At 37.4% G+C, this 26,565-nt stretch overlaps 2 protein-coding genes across 2 annotated transcripts in view; one reads left to right on the forward strand and one right to left on the reverse strand.

Annotated features, from left to right (window-relative positions):
- LOC131071689 (WD-40 repeat-containing protein MSI4) overlaps positions 1-26,565 on the reverse strand; it is a 183,109-nt gene that overhangs the window by 126,915 nt on the left and 29,629 nt on the right. The window contains exons 8-9 of the mRNA XM_058007632.2: positions 12,283-12,472; positions 6,255-6,336 (exon numbers count right to left, since the gene is read on the reverse strand). Of these exons, the coding sequence (XP_057863615.2) occupies positions 6,255-6,336; positions 12,283-12,472 (272 nt within the window). The remainder of the gene's footprint in view (positions 1-6,254; positions 6,337-12,282; positions 12,473-26,565) is intronic.
- LOC131859594 (uncharacterized) lies at positions 20,413-20,939 on the forward strand. Its single transcript, XM_059213536.1, has 2 exons — positions 20,413-20,589; positions 20,690-20,939. Exons 1-2 carry the CDS (start codon positions 20,457-20,459, stop codon positions 20,863-20,865), a joined length of 309 nt encoding a protein of 102 aa, XP_059069519.1. The 5' UTR covers positions 20,413-20,456; the 3' UTR covers positions 20,866-20,939.

A 26,565-nucleotide genomic window follows, 5' to 3' on the forward strand; every position in this document is an offset into this window, starting at 1 on the left:
TTAGCCCCCAAATTTTCAATCGGTGGGTAAAATCTACAAGTTAATAAGGTACTTCAAGTTTTGATGGGACGAAAGGTAAATATCAGAACCCAAGCATTCTTGTTGAACTTTATGGTCATTTCATTAAGGAAGAAAGTGTATGATACATTTTTGGGTCAAAGTTGGCTGGTAACAGCCAAAGCCAACCACAACTGGAGAAAGAATACAATCTCCACTAAGAACACGGGTAGGAAATATAAAATTGATTGAAGTATCAAGCAATCTACGAGGAAGCAGCTTCCTCAAATTCGTCAGATTTGAACTCTAGAGAATAATGGACAGAGAATTGAGGTCTGATGGAACCAAACGATGAAGGAAGTTCAGAGAAACAGTCGTGCTCAGAGGATGAATCAAATTCTCTCCACAGTCTATTTCATTGGCAAATAGAGGATTATGAGGTATTTTTGTCAAAATGTAATTTTATTGAAGCTACACAAATCAATAGAAACAAACAAGGATTGTGTAATGATAGGCAGCCAAGGAACAATGACTTGGAAAAAAAGGATATTTATGTTTGTTGAATGCAATCCACGGTTCGCAAAAGGCAATAGTTTCCACAAAATTATTCGACTTTGCAGAAAAATGCAAAACTAATGATGATATGTCTCAAAGTACTAGGAGTACAATGTCATTCCCCAGCCTAAATCACAGCCTTCACAAAAATAAAGCACAGCCTTAAATAGCAATTAAACCTGGGTGGCAGCAAACAAATGAAGGAGGGCTGAATAGGATTAGCGAAAATTTAATTATTTAAAAGAGGGCCAACTAGTATTAGGGAGAAATTCATCATTTGAAAAAGACCGACTGAGATTAGTCAAGGGTTATGACTATCAAACAAATTATAATTAAAATATAAGGCAGCGCTTAGTTTTGAAGAGTGCAACTCTTGTAAGGGCATTGGGCTTTATGAAAAGAAATGACCTTCTCTCCAGCTTTAAAGATATAAACAGGAGAAGAAATCATTTGGGAAAAATATCTATTTGAAATAGAAATAAAGTGAGAATTGAAATAAATCAGATTATAAAAAGGCACAAGTATATACAGCAGAAATAATAGAATATAAATTGAGAGCAGCAACAAATTAAGTTATTGCAGCCATTTGATAAATCTATTGATCTTATCATGTCTTATTCGAAATATTCTAGCAAATTCCTTTAACAATCTATTTTGAATTTATAGAAATGTCTTGCTGACAGGAAGGACAGCCAGCCTTTCAAGTTCACGAGAGTTGAAGTACTAGCCATTCTTCATCAAGCACACCTCCTGAGATGGATGGATTGGTGGTCCTGCCATGCTTGTGATCTAGAGGCAAACGAGTGCTCCTGGGCTTGTTGAGGAAGGCAAACTTCATACGTCTTATCAAGCACGCCACCCCGAGACGGATGGATTCGAAGTCCTGCCATGCTCATGGGATGGGGGGTGAATGATTGCCCCTGGGCTTGATCGAGGAGGATGGCTGGCCTCCAAGGTGGACTAAGAGATGGAGTGTATATGAAATATGCTTGTGGGCCAAGGGGTGTTGAGGATTAGAAATCTAATATATGTGAGAGCATTGATGGATGGATGGGAAATCCACCAATGCTCTCACAATACAAGGACAACTATCATTGAGGTTGCAGTTTGCAAATATTCCTAATGAATTCCTAGTATGGTTGACTATGGCAATATGCATTGATCAAAATAGTAATTATGTACATATATTAAATTAGATTGTAATGATGAGTATATATTGTTTTTAAATATAATTACAGATTCTAAATATTTAATGTCCTAATATGAGCTGCTAGTGATTAATGGTGTGTGCAGGCCCTAAATCAGATATACTCCAAAAGGGACCTTATAGTTGGCAATTTTATTCTAAGGCAGAGAAACGAGACTCACTCGGACTCGCCCAAACTCAGCGAGTCCGAGTACGAGTCATGCTCGGCGAGTCCTAGGGACTCGAACTCGGACTCGTCCGAGTCTGGGGAGTAAACTCGCCAGACTTGCCGAGTTGGTGAGTTTGGCTCAAAATCGGCAGACTCGGCGAGTCCTGAGCCCCAGACTCGGCTACTGGCTGGGTTAATAAAATGACAAAAAAAAAACATTTTAAAAAGTTTTTTTTAAAAGTAATAAGTTTTTTTGGAAGGGTCAGGAGCGAAATTTGACATTTTGGTCTCTCCGTCAGGATTATTTTATGGAATAAGTGACATTTCCTTATATTTTTCTTCTTTCTTATACTTTTAAGTTATATTCCATATATACTGTCAGGATGTTTGAGAGTTGTTTCGGGCCTCCAGGAGTTATATTGCAAAATCTAGTTTTTGGAGGATTCTTCAATTTTCCAAACTTAGTCAAATTTCAGGATCAAGACATTCCAGACTTAGCCAAATTTCAGGGCATTTGAAGATCAGGTTGACATTCCAGACTTTATCACTCACCAACTTGACCTAGCTCAGACCTTCAAGAATGATACTCACTCGCCAAGCAAGACCCAATTAGTAACAAGAGCAAAACCAGGCCCTAAGGAAGACTCTCAAAGAAACCCTAATTCAGACTTGTAATTAGTTTTTTTGGCCTCGCGGGGCGCTGCCCCTCGACCTCGCCCTGTATCGCGACAGGGACCGCGCAAGGGGCGCTGCCCCCAAACCCCCGTCGAAAAATATGGGGGGAAACTATGTCGATAGAAGTAGAGAAAATTTAACCTCCAAGTCTAACACTTATTGGATCGACCAGGTAGACATAGAGGTTGAGACTGTAGCCATGGCAGAGGAGGAGCGGAGAGCACGAGCACAAACAGGAGATTCAGAGGCAGATAGTGACGCGGATGTTCCTGATGTTGGTGAGCATGGCATGGTGTCACGAGGAGCGGCTATGGCAGTCGAATCATCCAGGACCTACCTTAGACGCCTTCGCAGGGGGCCGGGGCCGGAGGGTGCAGGCTCCTCTGAGCCATAGACTTGTTGTTGTATTTACCTTTGGTATTTGTATGAAACATTTGATGATGATAATATGATGACATGGATTTTTTATTCCATGAGTTTTGTAATATTGTATACATTTGACAATATTTATATATCTATGTTTGTTATTTTCTTCAGCTACAATTTGCGTTTATGCTTATGTGATTGATGTATACTTGTGTATGTAATCAAATGAGCCGAGTTTGATGATGTTATTGTGTCTTTAAGGTGTATTCAATAAAGGGTGTCTGAAACAAGTTTTAAATATTTAAAAATCTCTAAATTTCTTGAGTTTTTCACTATCCCGAGTCCAGCCGAGTCTGATGCCGAGTCCCGAGTCCAAGTCCGAGTCGGCCTTGCCGAGTCCGAGCCGAGTCCGAGTCCGAGTCCCGTTTCTTTGTTCTAAGGTTATATTTATAAGGATAATGCAATGCTCATCTTGAGTTGGTATTACTGTTTCAAGACTAAATACAGGTAATTCTGAAAAGGGACATTACATAAAATTTTAACTTGAAGCATATAGTTGCTTGTATGACAACGATATTACTTTTGCATTGTATGACAACAATATTAATTTTGCATTGTATGACAACAATATCTCTACATTGTATGGCAATGATATTACTTTTGCATTGTATGACAACAATATTACTTTTCCCTTGAACAGAAACAATATTATTTGACCTATTGCATAGTACAATAACAATCTAACTCTATTGTACAGGTTGAATTTTTTTCAAAAATCTCTACCAATTGTACGGCTGCTAGAGAGTAGCTCCTTGTTTGTACAACACAATAGTTCAATTGTACAATGACAAAACTCAAACTACATTGTGCAATCAACAAGATTTTCCATTATTCAACATCAAAATTCTTCCTTGGTACGAGTTTCAAATGGATGACACGGCAAGCCTCCAACTGTACAATACAACAAATCTTTCGTTGTATGGCCTACAACTTCTATTGCACACCTTGCAATTGAAAATCCTCATGATATAGCTCTTAAATTTTACGGCCTTCCAATTGTCCCAACAAAAGTGTATTCTTGAAAGCCCATCTCAACAAAAGTCTACTCTCAGGAGCCATTCTCAGCAAAAATGTATTATCAAGAGCCATTCTCAATAACAATCTATTCTCAAGAGCCATTCTCAGCAACAATGTATTCTTAGCTACAACCCATTCTTAGTGCATTCAGTATTGTGTATAGTTGGTCATAAACAAAATACACCATTGTTGCTGCACTGTTTGGGCTCATTGATCAATTAGGTGCAACATTCTCAAATTTTAGTGTGCAATTAAATGGAGTCCCTTGGATGGTTGATTTGCAACATTATTCACATGCTGGCATGCATTGGTTAAACACACCAAAAGCTTTTTTTGGCTCTATTAATATTGCTTTTGTCTCTTTAAGAAACGTGAAAATGAGAAGTGTTGCCCCCTGACCCTACTGGGGGCATTGCCTCCAGACCCCCACTGAACTCATTTGATTTGTCAAGTATTCTCATGGTCCAAGTTTGCAAAGTACACTTCCAGTTTTGTCTACAAGTCTTCATATATAATATCATCATCAATTTGTAAAGTCTTCCCTAATGTTACTTGATGTTTTCTTGTCATCCAACAGACGAATTTTTTGGGGGGGGATGATGTTAGTGTACAATGACTATTATTATGTTCCAATAATATCATTTATCCAACTATGTATTAATTATTTGTCGGTTTCAGGTATTTATAAGCGTCAGTTGGTCAATGATTATGTCCTTTGCAACCGTTGGGTTTTTTAAATAGATTGTGTATTAAGGAAAGCAATATGATCTAGTCAGATAAACTTTGATCCTTGGCTGACCATCTTTGGTCTTCTCCTGTAATAAATTTCATGTGTGAATAAAGATATACTTTACTCCTGTATTTAGTATGCATTGTTACCTCTATTATTAATTCATGTATTCATTTTATCAGATAGAGCAGTAAACAAAGTTCAAGTCGAATTTTTTGGGCTTCCAAGACCATATTTTCAAACTATGGTTTAGAGTTTCAAGGTTATATTTTTTATATAAGGAAGCTTCCCCTTCTCATCTAAAGAAACGTTTCACCTGACAAGCTGTTCTATGTTGTGTTGTCCTGAAAGGGACAAACTAAAACACTAACATAGGAAAAGAAAATTAAAAAGCCACTCTACAAGAGGGGAAGTCTGCAACATATATTAAAGTACAACGTGGCTTGATGCCAATCACATTGAAAAAAAGCTACCTCAGTCCAAATCTGTCCCTCTAATTTACTTTCTAATTACGTAATCACACAAGAAACCAAACCAACACAAAAGAAAATTTCAGGACGTTCAGATCTTTGGATTAGACGTCTGGACCCAGAATGAGGCATAATGACTGAAAAAGGGATTTTTAGATGATTTGTCTAGATACAGCCATAAACCCAGTAACAAGAACAATTGCTAGTGTCTCTACCAATGATTGCAGCACCACACTATTCATCTAAAAATTTGGGGTGTAATCCATCCTTATGAAAATTGATACAGAAAAATGAGGGAGCACAGTACAATGAATGTCATTTGAATGTACTTGACTCATTCCAAATGTCCCTTCTAGACAGTTTCCAATACCTTGAAGGCAGTTCAATTGTTTCCAGAAATGTCTTTGTGTATGAGAAACCAATAGAATGATTTAGTTACTTCCCTAGGATTTTTAGCCCAATAAATACTTTAGACAAAGAAACACGTTTCCAGAGTATTTGAAAATGCTTATGGATAACACTGTTTTGAGAAAAAGCAAAAATATGAAAATGTGCAAAATGAATAATGAACAAGCTTCAAAGACAATGTGCAAAATGAATGATGAACAAGCTTCAAAGACCATAATTCAAAGCAAATATAACTTAATATTACTATAAAGAATGCCCTACAGGTATATTGTATTACTCATTTTCATCACTCAAACTTCCTCAACTATCTGAACTACAGTAACAGACAAGTTACTATTTGTCTCCATTGTGTCATTGTTCACCTTAATCTAACATTCATTCAATTTTCCACAAAAAATACAAAATATAGTGCATTGATTATATTTCAACAAATATACACACTTCAGTGAATATTCAGAAAAAAAAAGAACACCCATGACTTTGAAAATGCACTCAGCCATGCAACATGCTAGACCCAACAAAGATGTTCCTTGTGTTTAGAAGACATTTTGATTCTGCAAATTTAACATGAACTAACAAAGAAAAAGTAAAATGTACATAAACAAATAAAATAATAAATACCTTTACAGCCGGCTCATTACCGGCTCGAGCATCCCACAAGATAAGGCAGGAATCATCACCTACACTGCAAAATTCCTGTGCACTTCACGGAAAAATAAAAAAATTGAAAGCATCAGTCAGAAAATTATTTGCTAGCAACGTTAAAGTTTAATTGCACAAAAACAAAAACCAGCACCAATAACAATAAATGTAGTTTGTAATTGAATAATAAAATATATATGATGCTGGGGTAAAACATGTGCGGGCAGCATCCAACAACTAATTTTCAAAAAAAAAGAAATAAATTGAAATCAGGAGACCAGGATTTGGCCATGAACCACCCTGCAAAACCTTGCATGTGAATCCATAAGTGTCTCAATGGAGGATTCATGATCAAAGCAGAGGCAAATCATGGCTAAGAAAAATCTCTGATGATTTCAAAGCTATTGCTGTTCATGAAAAGGGGAAACTGTCCCACCAGTGTAAGGAGAAAAGATCATCACAGCATGACGTGAGGAATAATAACAGTACGGTCTTTCCTCTGTTCAATGGTTTTATGACATTACTAGGAGTGGATATCAACACTTTAATGTTGTTGGTGGATTCTGCTGAAATAAATAAGGCAGGGAAACCTTTTTTTGTCTAAGATAGTGATATGTTCATGCAGAGATAAATGGCTGACAAAGTAAGAGATTCAGGATTGAATTTGTCTTGAATGGCAAGTAGAAGTAGAGATTTTCCTTCTATCAAAAGATTATATTGTATTCCTTATAGAGTTCGACTTCAAACCTGAGGTATTCTTCTTGTGCTGACCCAAATGGAAAATATAATATTATATTGGTGTTGGATATTTTGCGAGCCTCTTAATCTTTATTTTAACATGAGAGAACAAGTGTAGTTTGATTATGGGGCTCAAGCCTTTGATATGGACATGATGTTGTAAGCTTTTTTGAGCCATATTTGCTTTGGGAGGTTATATTTGCCATGCAAAGGTATTTTCAGGTGACAACTTTGGTGAATCGCGCTCTTTCCTTTCTCTATGTCGATCTTCTTGTCATTGATGTCAAAGTATGTGCAGTTTGCTTTCTGTCACGTGGTTTGAAGAGCAGTCTCTGCTGTTTGCGTCTTATGCAAATGTGTCAGTGGATGTCAAGGTTGCCACTTGTCTTCATGATCAGTTGGCTTTGTTTTGCAATCTCTTCTGTTTGCGTGTTATGCAGATGTGTCAGCGGAAGTCAAGGTTGCCACTTGTCTGCATGATCGGTTGGCTCTGTTTGGCAATCTCTGTCGTTTGCATGTTATGCAGACGTGTCAGTGGGATGTCAAGGCTGCTACTTGCCTTCATGATCGGTTGTCTCTGTTTTGTAACTATTCTTTTTGTCTTTGGTGGATTTCTGACGTTGACAGAATTTTTGGTGGTTTGTTAGATGTCGGCACAAGTTGGAAGAATATTCTTGACTGTCGACTTCTTCTTCAGATCTGACAGCTGTGCCTGTTTGTTGATCATTTTCCGTGTGTTCGGAAGCAGTTTTGTATTCCTTGTGTGTGCAGAAGCAGTTTCAGTTTGTGCAGAGTTTAAATGATTAATTTCTACACTGTGCGTAGGAGGTTACCAGTCTGAGAAACACGTTTTTCTCAGAAGTATTCTCCAGATTAAGTCAGAGCTTTTTTGTTGGAAGGTTGGAGTTTTTTGATAAGTAAAAATTCCGATTCATTTGTGTGTGTGAATGTGAGGATATGAGCTTGAGAAAAAAAAAAATTTTAAAGTGTGAATATTGACATGAGGACTGTTTTTGACAGTTCTTTCTGGGTTGCAGAGAAGAATAACACACAGAGTTTTTCTAGAAGAATAACACAGAATTTCTGTTGCTAATTTTTCATGAAGATAATATACTGAAATACACATGCAAGAATATCAGATGGCAAGGTGACTGATACAAAACTCATGTTCTGAGATCTTGTTCAATCTCTATTGAAGATATCATAGGTGACTTCAATGTAATTTTTTCGAAAGTTTTGGATAGAAAAGGGTGTTTGTGATACATTCCTTTCAGTTTTACAAAAAATATACAGTCAGATATATATGTTAAAGTCTGAAGTCTGAGAGGTTATTAGTTCAGTTTTCTTTCTTCTATTAAGAGGTTGGAGTCTCTGTGTTATTGATAGAGTTGGAGCTCTTTATGATGTCGGTGCCTCTTTTGTTCTGAGTTGGAGCTCTTTATGAGGTCAGTGCCTCTTTTGTTCAGAGTTGGTGCTCTTTATGTGAGTTGCAGCTCACTGTTGTACTTGGGTTGGTGCCCATTTGGTTTTATGAAAGCTTTTGATGCCGTGGTTTTTTACCCAAAAGGGTTTTCCACGAGATAAATCTTGTATTCTCTTAGTGTTTATTGGTTTAGCTCTGTTGATTTGTTTTTATCTGTATTAAAATTCTTTTTAGAAATACTGATTCACCCCATCTCCCCACCCCCCCCCACTCAGTATTTCTGATTTGGTTTACACTCTACATGGAGTTCCATAGTGATTGAGAGCAGCTCTTGGTATTCAAAGGTGGTTTCCCTAGTGTGGCTGGAGGTTTCTATTGACAACGTGTCATTCTTCTCAGTGTGGGTTCCCTTCTAGCAGCTACAAGTGATTGTTCCAGCACTGGAATCTATCAAATGGTGTAAGCCTCACTCCTTGGGGTCGTAGATTTGCCTCTATATACTTAGCCCTCTTATTTCAGTTTGAGCATTACTTCTGAGCATCGAAAATGGTTAAAGATTGAGTTTGCTTTGGATGACAAATATTACTGTAACTAATGGAGAAGGATATTGTGAGATCAACGCTGAGAATCATCCCTGATGCACTACATGAAAGCCTAGCACCTTTAACGCAGATATTCCAATCACTAGTATTCTATGGGCTGTAACTCATATCTTCTTTATCAGCAAAATAAAAGGTCAGAAACTCCATCCACAGGACCCTCATTCCACAGAATAAATGCCTCATTCTTGCATCTAGGCATCATAGCTCATTCCTCGTCATTACTCCTCCCACTCCCTTTGCTATACCCTCCCCCTAAGGGAGACTCACCTTAAAAAATTGACTCCCAAGCTTAGGTCTGTCATGCCAATCCACCTGTGTCTTGTCTTTTTCCCAGGAAGCATTAGTAAAGGAACCAGCAAAGTATGCACTATAAAAGTATCAGATTTTAAAGGGCTGAACACTAAGCTTCTTGAATATGAGTAGACCCGCTTGTATCCCCACTGCATGTCTAATGAGATCGCTTGTTCAGCCCCTATTCCACTTCTGTCATAATACATCATTCATCCCATTCACATCTCAAGAGATATGGAGCTTCCACAGATCATTTGCAGCAAAGTATGCCTAGAATGAGAGGACAGACATGCTTCAAGGGAGATTTCCAGACCTTTGATCAGATTTTGCACTCTAAGCTATCACTAAAAAGACTTGTCAGTGAACTTCTTCATAGAATTTACAAGGCACTTGAGTTTGTTACCAAACATTTTTTTTGCCCAGGGTTGTGCATTACTTGCATGTCAAAGCTCTTAATTTCTGCCAGCAATGTGGCTCTATGAGACAGTTGTAGGCCAACTGTTAACTTTGCGCAAAATTTTGACTTTGCCAGAAGTAAAATTAGAGACAAAATGGACTCCCTTCTCTGGCCAACTCGTTTGCAGACCTACATGCATTGATCCTTATGTTGCTTTTTATTGCTGTTTCTGGCTCACTAAATGAAAAGACATAGACTAGTTAAGGGAAAAGATGGACTTCACCCTGTACTTCACAGAATCAGGGATGTAAGAAGAATAAGTACAGAGCAACTCATAATTTCTTTCATGTGAATCCAAAATCAAGAGAGATGTTCTCGAAATGACTTAACCTGGGCAGAATAATCTAATATTAATTGCCACCATTCACATTTCCAAAACTCGAGCATTATTTCATAAGACAAAGATGTAAACACAATTGCTTTAGAACCGTGAGCACATAAAATTTAGGATCACTACTCATGCTATTGTTGTAAGAAGAAATCTGTATAGAATGAATCTCATATATGTTGGAAACTTGGAATGAATCTACTAAGCTGAAATTGATTCAATATTGAACCCACCATAATATTTGAAGTGATGACAAGTGATTGATTGTCACCTCTAGAACAAGATAAACAAATAACAACGGCAATCCATAATTTCTTTTATATATTTTCAAAGCATGATAATATCAATAACAACATTCCAATAGCATACAAAGACTCTGTAACTGAGAAGGTGTCAAGTAAAGAAATATAGAGGGCATTTCACAGTATCATAGATCCAAACCAGTTAATGGAGATGATGCAATTTTCTAGCTTAACAGAATCAATAGTAAACAAAGCATAAGACAGAAGCTACCCATAACTTTACTGATAGAGACATAAAAGAAATAGTAAAGTCCTACCACAGAATCATCTTATATGAATTTCCAACATTCACATTTCCAAAAATCATGGACACTTGGCTAAAACAGATAAAGATTTAAAGGGTTTCCCTCTGAATATAAAACTGTGGGCATGATATTAAAATTGTTAGCTGAACTATGTGTAAGGAGACATCCATGCCAAATAAATATCAGATAGAATGAATATGAAATCCACAAGATATTTGAGGTAAAGGCAAATGATTAGATGTTACCTGTACTTGTAGAGCAATCTCAAGAAAAAATGCAGAACAACTCGGAATTTGTACACACTATTAAAATTTGAATGCAGTTATTACCAATGGGACCTTTCTGATTCCAAAGATTACATCATTGAGGAGATAGCAAGCAAAAAATTATATTTTTTCTAGACAACATTTGAGGGGTACCATTAATGAGGACTGAAAAAATACAAATATTAACAACTTATGTAGTGGAGAGAGGCATTTATGCCTCAAATACGCAAAAAGCCCTTTAGCCTATAGAATGCACTAACCATTTTCAAAAAAAAAAAATCACATTTTTACAGGGTTCCCAAGGAAGCAAACCTAGAGGTTAGTATGGGTTTGGCATCGCAATTGAACAGTAAATGAAAGAACATGTAACGAGTGTAGCCCTATGTTTCCTTCCTTCATTTGGCATACAGCATAACAGGTAGGCCATCTCCATCAATTCTCTATTCCCAAGATAGGGAACTATGAGTTGAGGACATTTATCTGTCTCCTGATAAGGCATTAGTCTTCTTTAGTGCCTTATCACTTACGCCTCATCCATGCTCTTTGCAAATGAGAAATGAAAACAAATCCAAACAAGGCAAGATTGGTTATCTACATAGAAGCATCCTCTAAGCTTGACGGTGTCAGATCAATTTTAGGCCATGCAAGATCCTATAGCAGATTCATTAAAATTGTGCAACTAATGCACATCCGTTGGGTCCACTTACATTCTAAGAAACTAAAATCTGCAACATCCTTGGGGGAAGAACAATATAATGCATTTGAACATTCAAAAAGACTCATAATGCACACCTATCCTTGTATGTTCGAACCAAAGACTTGGGTTAGTACATTCATCTTAATACATCATAAGTTACTGTCAGATGTAAACTTACTCAAGACCATGAAAGGCAGCAATCCAGCTGTTAAGAGGTTCAACTATTTAGGAAAGGAACCCTTTCTACAAACTATAAAATCAGTGTCCATGGTGAAAAGAATTAAAATTGACCTCAACCCAAGTGACTGGTAAGCAAGTTTGAAATCCTCTTTCACCAATCACATGCAAGTTGCAACACATCAACAGCTAAAATTACAATATTTCTCTTATTAAACACCATTTAAGCATTTGATTCTTCAATACATTATCATAGTAAATAAACAACATTGCAGCCAAAAATTTTGGGTGATCACTTGGTATCACTTTTTAATTCTTCTGTGTGCGCCCAGGCATGAAATTTTTCATTTATCATAGCATAGAAACACAAGTTAGCTATCAAAAAATACAAATGAAGAGTGCAATCAAAGCTACAGGACTATCTCTAAAAAAGCATCCTCAAACATTCAAATTCTAGAAACTTGATATTAAAATTACTTACTTGGAGGGACAAAACTGCACGTCCTCAACCGTATCTTTATGCCCTTTATACACACCTCTAGCACCAATCGAAGGACTATTTGATTTCTCACTATGAGATGCAAGAGATTTTGATTGTTTGGAAGACGAGGGTTCAGATATAGAAGCAATATGGTCTTGTATACTCCATAGCAAAACACATTTATCTTTTCCTGTTAAATTCAAAATGAGAAGGAAACATAAAAATTATATTTTTAAAGCGAATTGACAATTTAAATGAAAGCCCTACCTTACAAACATGTAGCCCTGAATTCTACAAAACATAAGTATATGTGGCATAAGGTGTGATTATATGTATGTGTATACATTTGATTTGTGACAGTTGAGCTACAAATATACATAGTTTGTGTACAGACTACAGCCTACACATACATGAATCAAATAGATACTTATCCGCAAAGATAAAATACACACATCAGAAAATTAGGAATTCTTTCATTAAACAACATAAGATGTAAATGGTCTCCACTTATTATCAGGGGCTTGCATGGAAGTCAAACCCCACAAATGATATTACAATACACACATACAGGAAGCAATCATGACATTTGTATTGGTTGAAAGTAACCATGTCATAAGTTGCAGTATTTGCAAAAACAAAAGTAGACCTAACACATTACAGCCTATCACAGCATTCATAAAACTTTAGAAAAGTAGACAAGGGATACATATTATATGCAATAATTGTCTACACAGCAAGTTTTGGACTTTGCAAAGAAATTTTCTAGCATACGGCCTAATACAGCATTACAGTATGTATTGGTCATAAGGGCAGAAAATCAGGTTATACAATTCCAATTTGTATGAGTTGAATTGTCAAAATATGTTAGAAGAAAATTTATTACTGAATTGGCATATGGAAGTAGAGTGTACAAGACAATTCGCAGGTTCTACAGAAATGTGTCTAGCATCAACAAAGGAAATGTTGTACAGTACAAGTAACTATGAAAATTTATTTATGAATTGGCATATAGAAGTAGGGTGTACGAGACAATTTGCAAGTTCTACGGAAATGTGTGGCATCAACAAAGGAAATGTTGTACAGTACAAGTGACTATGAAAAAAGGTGCCCATAGAAGTCAATGCAACAAGATTGACTACAAGAGTCTGTACTGCAAACAAAATTGCAGTGTATGTACCAGGCCAAGCAGGAATTACCCATCGTATGGAAAGATTTGATCATATGATTGACAAAATACCGGGGGGGCAGTGTTGACGTGTATTTTGTACACAATCATACACAGAATAAAATACCTAAAGGCATCTTATCCTCTCTTGAATAAAGTCTCTAACTGCTGAAGATTCGCATGAAGGATCAGTTAGGATGACTCCAATGTTCTTTTGGTAGGGTCTCTACGTGTGGATAAGCTCTTCGTGGTGTGATGTGATTTGCTGGAATCACAAGGGGACTTACATTTGATGATTGAACTTCCGATATGCTTTGCTGGAACACAGGCTCTGACTAACTTAGATTTGAAAAAATGAAAAAGGATGGGGCGAAGAGAGGATCTAATCCTAATACTAAGAATGTAAGAGCAATGATTGATCTTTGATGAGACTCTAACTAGGTCTTGTTTTGACATCAATGGACCATCTCCACAAGGCTAGTGCGATCTTCTAAGGGAAGCTTTATGATGTTCAAATCATCACCGCAGGCATAGACACCATCAAGTTGATGCATATCAATGAAGAAGCGACAAATTGAAATTGAGCTTAGGCTGAATGATTCCAGTTGACTACACAAGGCAAGTCTGCAATCAACAAACTGCTAGTAGTATGGATATACGAATTCCACCATCAATCAATCACATTTCCTCCATTCATCTAATCATCTACCATCTAGGATTGAAGACTCAACAAGAAACCATGCAAATTGCAAGAAAACGACATATTTCACCATTACTTCAATGAAAATGGAGTTTGTTTACAATCAATGGCAACAATTTCTTGCCTTGTCCTCCTATTCTACTCTAACTACTATTCTAATCACCTTCTAACTACTTTCTATCTTCTAACTCTCTAGCTATTGCTAATTATTTCTAACTAGCCTTTACAAATGAAATGCCTGGGCTTATATAGTGCCCACAATACAATTTGATGGCTTAGATCAATTCAAGATCAATGGCCAAGATTCAACAATGAAAACCCTAATTAGGGTTTGTTACAACCATTACATAACATTTAATGCTTGACCAATGATAAAATTGTATTGCTTGGACACATGTCCCTTCTAGAAAAATCGACCAATGGATAGCCGGGGCAGGTACATCGGAGTTTGTGCCACCTTCCATGAGTTAGGTACATTGAATCTGGACATGCTGAGGTGGACCACACTGACTGGAGGAGTGATGACTAGGATGCCACCTCATCCGACACTTGTAGCTTGCTAGATATTCAATTTGATGTCGTTGAGAGGCTATCTTTAATTAACTCTTGTCCTAACTCCTTTTGTCCTTGATTTGCAAGATGATGATGTACCTCGCCTTGGAACGCTGGATTGAAAGAGGTCGTCCCTGTCCTGGCTTGATCGTCCCGGCGAAGACCGTCCTTGATCCGGCTTGATTTTCCTTGATGAGATCTCCATTTGATGCCTACACAACATTTCAAAATTAGTAACATGATTTTGCAATGAATAACTAGATTAAATTAATTTTAGGAAACCTCATGATAAGTCCTTGAATTATCATTTCCTAAAAACGATTGGGCTACTACAATTCAAAAATTCAAAATTTGAAGGTCATGACGATCAAAAATCAAAATCAAAACAATAAATCCATATCGCCATACCTCACTTGAGAGCTAACTCTAGAATGCAAAATGAAGAAAATCGCCTACGCAAAATTTGAAATTAGATGGCTTCAACGTGATCTCCCTTCAAAATAGCAATTTCGCCACCTTTCAAGTTTTTGACGTGATCTTCAAGCCTTTGACAAGTTCGCACCAATAGAATTTTCAAGTTCGCACCCCTTTGTCTTCCTTAAATCGCACTTGAGATGATAAAATAACAATGTGAAAATAATGATCTTCACCACCCTCCTTTATAAGTGCTTACCTCTCATCATTATTTAGGCCGACTTTTGTAAAAATAAAGCAATTATAAATGATTTTTTAATAAATAAGAAAGGCCGACCTTCATAAAACAATAAAATACCAAGCGCTCTATAATAATTAATTAATTTGCCATCATTTTTAATTAATAAACTTCGATTTTTTTTACAAGGCAAAAATTAATTAATATTTAAATGCTATTTTTAATTAAATTTTCAATCTTATCGAATTTTCTAGCATTTAAATAAATTCAAAAATGTGTTTGAGCGCCAAAATATTTTGAAGATGGAAAGATACGTACCTCATCGCCCTGGTCCCTTGGAGAGGGACAGGAGCGATCCATCAACTGGGTCTTGATTCTTGCAATTTCGACGTCCAAAATCTCTATCTCCACGTTGGATTTGGCATGTTCGCTAGGATTTTTAAACTTGAGCGACTTGTCCTGCAAACAAATGTCCTTTAGGTGTGATATCGCCCTGGTCCCTTGGAGAGGGACAGGAGCGATCTTCATGCTTTCTCCTTGATCTTGCATTCTTTGACCTCCAATCTCTATCATAGGCGAAAAATAACATTGTTTCTTTACTCCACGCTTGCTCCACTTGATTTTTACAAGGCATATTTGATGTTTGGAGGATCATCGCCCTGGTCCCTTGGAGAGGGACAGGAGCGATCCTTATGTCCTGGCCCAAATTGGCAAACTTTTGATCTTTGTTTCTTGTTCATTGCCTCTTAAAGGACGTCCTTGATCTTATGTGAACTTGCTTTGACATGCATTCGAAGGAAAATGAAGGATCCTATGCAAATCGCCCTGGTCCCTTGGAGAGGGACAGGAGCGATATAGCCTCTTTGTTCGATTTGATGATCTTTTAACATTTGAAGCCTTTGTATATTACCTCCTAATCATGCCTTGGACCTTTTACCACCTTGTAAAATCTTGACTTAGAGTAAATTTTGAGAGATTTGGCCAATATGATGAACATCGCTCTGGTCCCTTCCTGAGGGACAGGAGCGAACTTCAAGTTTTTGAGCTTGTGCTTGCTTCCATCAACTTGCCATCACTTTCATCGCGTAGAATGAGGTCCCTTTGATCCCCTTGGATACTTGATGTTTGATTAACTTTCAAAATTTAGAGCTTCATGAGGATTTCGCTCTGGTCCCTTGGAGAGGGACAGGAGCGAACCTAGGTTTTTAAGTGCAAATCCTTCATTTTGGCGATCCTTGTAACTTTGTGCTTGATTGAGACGCTTCGAAATGTCCTTGCCACCTCTCTCCTTGACTTGGAGTGGTTTGAATTTGAGGAAAAGGCAACATAACTAAGATATCGCCCTGGTCCCTTGGAGAGGGACAGGAGCGAATTTGTACTTGTAGTCTCGATCACACTTCGCCAGCTTCCAAATTTATCTTCAACGGTCTCGTAATGTCCCCTTTCATTCATCCATGCCTTGGAATTCATTGTAACTTGGCAAGAAATTTGTCTAAGACAAAAATCGCTCTGGTCCCTTGGAGAGGGACAGGAGCGAACTTGGGCATTTGGGTCCCTTGTTGACGTTTGATAATCTTCAATTTGTCTTCAATGGGTTCAATTCATCTCCTTTCTTGCCTTCAAACATAAAACTTGCTTGATCTTTGCCCAGATCGTACCTTATGAAGAATTTCGCTCTGGTCCTTCAGTGAGGGACAGGAGCAAATTTGACCCTCTAGGCAAAAACTTCATCATTTCATTGTTTTTGATCAAGTCTGGATGCTCTATCATGCTCATTTCGTCCTTCACCATGCCTTTGATGTCTCAATTCGTCCAAACACGGTCAAGAATAGCTCAAATAAGTATTTTCGCTCTGGTCCCTTGGAGAGGGACAGGAGCGAAATTCGCTCTGGATCCTCAGTGAAGGACATGAGCGAAATTTGACTTTTCGCACTCTCTATCAGGATAATTTTTATGGAATATAACATTTAAGTATAAGAAAGAAGACCTTCTATGTTTCTTCTTTCTTATACTTTAAGTTATATTCCATATATACTTTCAGGATGTTTGAGAGTGGTTTCAGACCTCCAGGAGTTATATTGCAAAATCTAGTTTTTGGAGGTTTTTTCAGTTTCAGACTTAGTCAAATTTCAGGATCAGGACATTCCAGACTTAGCCAAATTTCAGGATCAGGACCTCACTCAAGCCGGACTTGCTACCCTATTGATCTCCCCGACAGCACTCAAAATGCAAAGGCTAACTAACAAAACCCTAAAAGACCTAAAAAACAAACCCTAAAAAGCAAAAAACAAGGGTCCCCATTTGCAATGGGGTGATGTGTGAAAACGTCACAACAGGCAGCAATGTACCATTCACCCGTCGGAATAGCATCCCTTCAATGCTAGCTTGCTTAGTTTTAGTCAATTGCATGACCAAAGGTAATGATACAATAGATAGAAGGTAGATATTTACAAACATTTTCATACCAAGAGAGCAAAGTAACAATTTGGAATAAGCAATCATTGAGAAAATCCTTGCTCACACACTCAATAGGTAGATCTTCAACAACTAACCAATTATCATGTCGCTCTATCGAAGCCTTAAAAAATCTTGAAGGTAAACTCTGATTATGGAATAGACTTCATCTTTTACTATAAAGATGGTCTTCATTTCATACTCTTTAATTTACTACTTTATTTTATCTAAAAAGGCCATCAATGAAGAAGTAAATTTCATGCTTGGGAACCTTTTCCAATAGAGTCTGTAATTGAAATGTGAAACAAGTCCTTGACAATTATTGTGCTTTGACTTTGTAATATCCCCTTCCTAATTTGCCCTAGAATTGCAATTGCAACAAATTAGGGTTAGGGTTACATTTTACCAAAAAAAAATCTCTCTTTGAATAATGTAGTTCTCAATTTGAATCCTACAATCATAACATAAGAAACATAGACATATGTATATTCAAACTTCCAATTATTAGGGTTAGACAAGGTCACATCATACTAATATAAATCAATAATATTATACAAGCACCTTAGAGTTTGGAGGAAGAAACATGATAGGTCCGCTCGAAGCCATTTCTACACTAAGCCCAAGAGCGAAGTGAATACCACAGCTCTCGTGGCCTCGGTGGGCAGTCAATAAAGACATCCACCGAGTTGGCCTACTTGGTGGGTTGCTTGTACCTGCTTTCCCTATCAATGTCTCATCCTCCTAACAACAAGTGCCATCATTGCGGAGTTGGGCAGAGGTCGTAAGGGGGTTTCCTATCTAAAGCCCAAGAGGGGATTGATATCAAACCCCTCTTGGCCGTAGGAGCCAATTATATGATCAACTCTAGGGTGGCCTACTTAGATAACCCTCTTATAACCCTCCTCTTACACCCTAGGCCCTTCCTACAAGATGGATTTCAGGCAGCCAAGCATATCTTATATATGAGTATGCACTTAAGCATTTATCTATTTATGCATTTATATCATAGAAACGGGACTCGCCCAGACTCGCCGAGTTCGAGTACGAGTCAAGCCCGGCGAGTCCCAGGGGCTCGGACTCGAACTCGTCCGAGTCTGGCGAGTAAACTCGCCAGACTCGCCGAGTTGGCAAGTTTGGCCCAAACTCGCCAAACTCGGCGAGTCCCGAGCCCCAAACTCGGCTGGTGTCAAGCCAAACAAAAAACACAAAAAAAAATTATTTTGCAATGTTTTTTAAGTCCATTTTTTTTTAATAATTATCTTCTATCCCTAAAAGTGACTTTCATTTCATTCACTTGCAAAAAAAGGAGGAGTAAAGTGAGTTGGGAAGAAAAACAAGGGTGCATAGAAGAAAAACCAGCAAGAAGGAAGCTCAAATTTTCTTCAATTTGTCACCTTGGAGCTGCATTGTGTTTCGATTTGGTGCATCAAGAGTTGGATAGGAAGACTTTGCAGCTCGTTTCAAGCTTGTTGTAAGAGGTACGATTGTTTTTTTGAAGATTAGTTTGTTTCTTGTATGCAAAAATTGTATTTCTATTCATTTTTTTTTTAAAGTTTTACATTTTCTTTCAAAATCTTTTGTATGTTTGTATGTAGCATGTAGTATGTAGTTGTAGTGTTGTACTATGTAGGGTTTGTAAATTTCTTTTTTTTTAAAGTAGGGTTTGACAAACCCTACTTTAGTTTTTTTGAATGTATGTAATATGTATTAATTTTATTTTGTATTTGTAATGTTTTATTGCAGCAAACTTCACTTTATTATTTGCCTCAACTTCAAGTTTCACAAAACTATCCTAAAATGTCTACTTCAGCTTCTAGACCCCCCATTAGAAAAGACCCTGCTTGGAAATATCATGAGGATTTTCCAGGGCAAAGAAAGGGGCAAACAAAATGTATGTTTTGCGAAACAATATTCCATGGAGGTATATATAGGCTGAAATACCATATTGTTGGTGTGCGTGGACATGATGCCGAACCATGCCTAAAAGCAGTCCCTAAAGCCGTACGTGAATGTTATGTAATGGTTGAGGAGATTGAAAGGAAAAAGAAACAAAAGGAGGATCAAGCGGCCATTGGGAGAGAGACAGTTTTAGGAAGAGGGACACAGTTAGGTTGTGTTGGAGGCCCTTCTTCTTTACCTCCATATCGTCCCACTCTATTTTGCTACTGCTGGTGCTTCCGTTTCTGCTTCTGCTTCTATAAGTGGCAGTGCCACCGCCACTTCTCATGCTCCTAGCACTAGTAGTTGTAGTGGGAGTGCTACCATTGGACCTAAGATTCGTAAATCTAGGTTGGATTCCTTCTTTGTGCTTCTCACTACTCCTGGGTCCCAGCAGTTGCTTGAGGGCATGGGTTGGAACAAGGAGGTCCATGATGCTGCTAAAATGGCAGTTGGCAGGTTTTGGATCTACAACTGTATTCCATTCTTTGTAGCCAGGTGAATGTTTTACTAACTTTTATGTTTGATAACTTTGATTGTTTTAATTTTTATACTTAACTTATCTCATTGAATTTTTATACTTAGCTTATCTCATTGAGTTTCTTTGTGACAGGTCTCCTTATTGGCAACAAATGATTGATGCCATTACCATATGCAAGGCAGGGTTCAAAGCCCCTAGTGAGAGTGATTTGAGGGGACCCATTTTGTCTCAAATGGTGGATGATGTGAAGAAGGATTTAGATGAACAACGCCAGATATGGAGCACTAAAGGTTGCACCATCATGACTGATGGTTGGACGGATAGGAGAAATAGAACTCTCCTTAATTTTCTTGTTTCTTCCGCAGGTGATTGATTAATTTTAGTTTCATATAGTCTTTAATTTTTTATTTTTTATCTAATGGTTTATTGAATGATCATTGACCTAGCTTTATTTTTTTATTTCAGGGGGCACCGTTTTCATCAAGTCCATTGATGCCTCCGCCCATTGCAAGAATGCCACCTACCTATGTGAGCAAATAGAGGAGGTGATTGAAGATGTGGGTGAAGAGAACGTGGTACAGGTGGTGACCGACAATGCAGCAAATTATGTTGTTGCGGGTAAACTTTTGATTACAAACTAATTTTGTTTGCAAATTAATTACTATCTTGTAGTTTGTACCTCCATTAATTACAATTTACAATGCAACAAATTATGTTGCTGCAGGTAGACTATTGATGGAGAGGCACCCATCTATAGTTTGGACTCCATGTGCTGCTCATTGCATTGACCTCATGTTGGAGGATATTGGAAAAATCCCATGGGTCAAGAGATGTGTAGAAAGGGCAAGAAATATCTGCACATTTGTATATAATCATTCATGGGTGTTGGCTCTTATGAGACAATGCACAGAGCAGAAGGAGTTAGCTCGTCCAGGAATCATGAGATTTGCCACAAACTTCCTCACATTGCAGTCCATGCTTAGGTCTAAGTCTGCCTTGAGACGTATGATTGTTGGTGAGGAGTGGTCTTCCTCATCCTATGCTACCACCCCTGTAGGGAAAGATATGGCAGACTGCATTTTTTATGAGCAAGGCTTTTGGGTCCCTTGTGATGAGATAGTGAAGGTAATTTTTTTATAAATTCTACAATTTAACTTTCATGTTTTATAAGTTATTATATGTATTCTCTTATTTGCTCATTTTTCTGAATTACACAATATTTTCAATTTTGCAGTTTGTTAAGCCCTTGGTGGTTTTGTTGCGAGTTGCGGATGGAGATAAGCCCGCAATGGGCTATATATATGAGGGCATGGATAGGGCGAAGGAGGCCATCAGATTCGTCTATGGAGGAGATGAGAGCAAGTATGGTCCCATTTGGGAGATCATTGATAGGAGATGGCATCATCAGCTTCATAGGCCCATCCATGCGGCAGCCTATTATCTGAATCCGGCATTCCGTTTTATCCCTTCTTTCAAGGCTGATGTGGAGGTCCTTAATGGGCTATATGCAATCATGGAGAAGATGGGACCTACTGGTACTTCTCAAATAGACCCTTTTCGAGAGCTACAATTGTTCTCAAATGCACAAGGGGAGACCTTCTCTCGTCCTGTCGCCAAAGATGGTAGGACAACTATGATGCCAGGTAAAAATAAATTGTAAGGTTTAATTTTAGTTTTATTCAATACTATATTGTAACTTGTTAAATGAGTTCATGAGTGAGACTGATTTTATTTATTTTTCGCATTTCAAACTCAGATCATTGGTGGAACTTTTTTGGCCCAGAGACACCAAATATTCAGAAGTTGGCCATTTGCATCTTGAGCCAACCATGCAGCGCATCAGGTTGTGAGCGCAATTGGAGTATGTTTGAGCACATACACTCCAAGAGGCGCAATAGATTATCTGTGGAGAAGATGAATGATCTCGTCTTTGTTCACTACAACCTCCGCCTGAGAATGAGAAAGAATGCAATAGTTGACATGTCTCCTATCATTCTAGATGAGGTTGATCTTGAAGCAGAGTGGGCCAATGAGAATTAGATAGCTCCTGGGACTCCTACAACTGTATTTAGTGATGATGACATTGATTGGATCGACCAGGTAGATATAGCGGCTGAGGTTGTAGCCATGGCAGAGGAGGAGCAAAGAGCACGAGCAGAGACAGGAAATACTGAGACTCAGAGTGACACAGTTGTTCCTGATGTTGGTGAGCATGGCATGGTGTCACGAGGAGCGACTATGGCTGCTGAATCATCCAGGACCTACTTTAAACACCTTCACAGGGGGCCAGGGCAAGAGGGTGCACGGCCCTCTGAGCCATAGGCTTGTACACTTGTAGTTGTATTTAGTATTTACTATTTACCTTTGGTATTTGTATGAAACATTTGATGATGATCATATGATGACATGGATTTTTTATTCCATGAGTTTTGTAATATTGTATACATTTGACAATATTTATATATCTATGTTTGTTATTTTCTTCAGCTACAATTTGCGTTTATGCTTATGTGATTGATGTATACTTGTGTATATAATCAAATGAGCCGAGTTTAATGATGTTTTTGTGTCTTTAAGGTGTATTCAATAAAGGGTGTCTGAAACAAGTTTTAAATCTTTAAAAATCTCTAAATTTCTTGAGTTTTTCACTTTCCCGAGTCCAGCCGAGTCTGGAGTCGAGTCTGACGCCGAGTCCCGAGTCCGAGTCCGAGTCGGCCTTGCCGAGTCCAAGTCCCGTTTCTTTGATTTATATATATACACATACACGTGAATGTGAGAATATAGAGTGCTGATAGGGGCAGATCTGAAAATAATATCAGACTCTTGTTTTAAGTCTGATCTGAAGATTAATTCCTTTGATGTATTTGTTGTTGGACAACTAAAGGTTCGATCTAGATTTCCTTTCTTTATCAGAATTAGTTCTTCTTCGATCTGTTGAATGTCTTCTTGGGTGTGATTGTGGTTGTGTCTTTTTATACCTTCATATCTCATTGAGAAGAAACGTCTCTTTGGAAAGAGATCTCCATTCAAACGGGTCATGTCTCCTCATTGCTGTCTTATTATTCAAATCGGATTTGCACTTCTAATCATTCATTACAATGCTTATTTTCTATTCCCCAAGTTGATCTCCCTTGGATGTATTCCTCAAATGAAATCTTCTCCCCTTTATATCTTCCCATGTGAGTGAGAGTCACCTCTTCATCATATCTGCCCTTTGCAAGGGTCACAACCTTTAATAATAATCACCCTTTGAAAGAGTTAAACCCTTCATCATTTCTGCCCATTCCTTTCTATTTCAATTAATCCCTCCTTGTTTCACATGCTCCCTTCTTTCTTCTTCCTCCCCCCCATCCTCCTTTCAAATGAGGTTCTCTTCTCCATTTTATATCTCATTTTTGAGGAAGTAACAACTTTTCATTTCATGCCTTTTGACCATTCATTAAAATTAATTATATTTTAATTTTAATCTTTTATATTTTTATTTTAATCTTATTTTTATTTTTTATTTTTATTTTATTATTGTTATTTATAATTAAATCCTATTCAAAGAGGGGGCATTATAGACTTCTGAAATCAACGCATATTCATATTTATCATGATTTTTTATTCAAGTTGATCGCCATCATAGAAATCCACTCGTTTGTTTCTACCTTAAATATTACAGCTTCTTTAAGAATTTTACCAATATCAACTTGGACATTTGTAGCTTTTGACTCATTTGATATGTTTTCTTCCAACTCGATCATACTCTTGGTGCTAAAGGGATTCTAAGTACACATATATCAGGTGATACCCCCTTTGAATCCCTATAAATCTAGGTAAACACATTCTTATAACCCATAGACATATAATGTTGTAGCTTTCAGCAATAGATCCCAATCATCCCCGACCAAAATCAATTTGAAATCTCCTTTTGGTCCCAAATTTACATTGATGTGGGAAGCTACTTATATTTCATGTCCCTAATGCTTCCAAACCAATGCAAGGATGATAAACCTGCAAGGCTTGGAATCACAAGGCATTTATAATCATGTTGTTTCAATCCATCACCTTCCATTTACATGATTTGTGCAAATTTATAACCATGGTAGAACACTTTGTAATATTTCATTTGGCAAGAAAAGGCCTCTAAAGGACTTTGTTTCATCCTTGAAACAAAATTGTAACTTCGCAACCACTTTATTATTTGGCTCTATAGTACCTCATTCCACCTTCCAAATAGTCTACTTCAAAGTTAAAACCTAGTGAGTCTTCTCATGAATCTACCTCTTCAATCATTGCCTAGTTCTTCAAATCTATTCTTTACTTCCAGCATTTATTTTTGTTGGTGTAATTAATTATTCATGTTGGATATTATTACACCTTACTTAAGTTTACTTAGGATAATGCATTTCATAGTAGTTTGGGTATGAGACACTTGGGTGTTTGTGCCACATTGGGATAGTGTGTGTAGGAAAATTTCCACCTTTTGTGGTCTTATCTTGTTGTTACATTCCACATTCGGATCCACCGAATGTGGAATATCTTATTGTTTCTCCTACCTACCACACCTATTTCCTACCTACCCTTGTTTCTTATTGAGCCACATGTCATGTTTGTGTGCTCACATATCCATATAGCCTTGCCTATATAAGCAAACTCATATTCATTGTATGCAACTATTGAGCAATTGATCATTTATCTATTGATGAGAATACAGTTTATTCTTGTCCTATATTTTGTCTCTCTATTTTGTACTTTTCATTGAGCTCTTGATCTTGGCAAAATCTCACAATTTTCAATAGACAACAAAATGTTTTTCTAGTTATGCTCAATTTTTGCTGAAACCAAGCAAGCTAACTAACAAGGCATCATGGGCATTGTATTTGAAAGGCATGAGTAAAATGTTCAAAATAAAGGGTCTAGAGCCAATAATTAACTTTTGAGCCAAAGGATTACTAGTGTACCTTTATACTATATTGAGATGCTCCCAAAAATTGGAAGGTTCGTGATCAAATAATAAAAGGCTTTTCTAAGACCTCTCTAGGAACACATTCACATCTAAATCAACATCAACAAGAATATTTCTCAATCTACTTTGCACTCTCTCTATATGCATAATTGTAGGTTGTCAAGCTAAGTTCATTGTTAGGAGCATAGGATCAATCATTTGATCAGCTAGCAAAGGGGGTTCCACTATAGGCTCTCTATTTTTCTTCAAACTCTCTCCCTCTGCCAACATTGTGCCATCTGACACTAGGTGTGTCTTTGTATATTCCATGTCTAGGCTAGTGTTTGGTATGTTAGCAATTATAGCATCCTTTAGTTCCAAAATACTTTATAATGAATCTAGTACCTTCACAAGTTAGCATATAGCAAGACTTGTCTTGTACAACCTTCTCTGCCAACTGCCACTCTCGCTTTTACCAATCTTTGTTTCTGTATGAGTGGGTCTAGGTATTCAACTCTTTTTTCTTGCGAACTAGTAATTACCATTACCTACTCCACAACTATGTCAATCATATAGATGTTGGCTTGTTTTGGACAATTACCATCATTATGGTCCCCCAATCCATATCATTGCCAAATAAATCCAATCTTACTTCGATTAGTAAGGCAAACTCTTACACAAGGCCCCACTTATTATACTTTTTGGCATAATACAATTGGCTGACCTTGGCCATCATACTAAATCCAACTTCCAATTCCACCCATATTCTAGCATCTATTATATCTTTGGCTACAATACACACCAAGTAATGCACTAGTAGACATGCTAGGAGATGCAAAATTTTCTTTCACATCTTCATCAAAGTGGTAGAAGGCATTGATGACTCTCCTTGAGTGAAAAGTACTTGGGCACCCTTATTCTTTAACCATGTGGCCAATGATATGGTAGATCTCACAAAACATCTTAAACAAGCAACTTTAGTATCATATTTTGATTTATAGTTTGTGTACAAATGGTTTTTTCATTCCACTTTGGTGCCATGTTTAATTCTTTCATTATCTAAATCATGTCCCTCTAAAGAGCTTGAATGATTCCTATTTAGCTATCGCTTGAATCAAAAGCATCATCTTTCATCCTTTTCGAGCATGGCTATGCCTTGTTCTCACTTTCAATATCCATTGTGCAGTTATCCTCATAAGATTGAAGGTGAAACTACATTCATCTTCCTTGCAACAAGGGTATTAATCCTTCGATGAACATGGTTTCTTTAGGCCTTCAATTGGTTCTTTAAGTCTACTATTATAGGCTCACAGATTCTCATCTTTACCCTATTGAGTATCATAGATCTTCATGACAATCTTGTTATCATCTATCAAATGTTTAATTTCTTTCTCAAACACCTCTCCCCCAC

Source organism: Cryptomeria japonica, chromosome 10 (assembly GCF_030272615.1).
Source record: "Cryptomeria japonica chromosome 10, Sugi_1.0, whole genome shotgun sequence".
Classification (NCBI taxonomy): domain Eukaryota; kingdom Viridiplantae; phylum Streptophyta; class Pinopsida; order Cupressales; family Cupressaceae; genus Cryptomeria; species Cryptomeria japonica.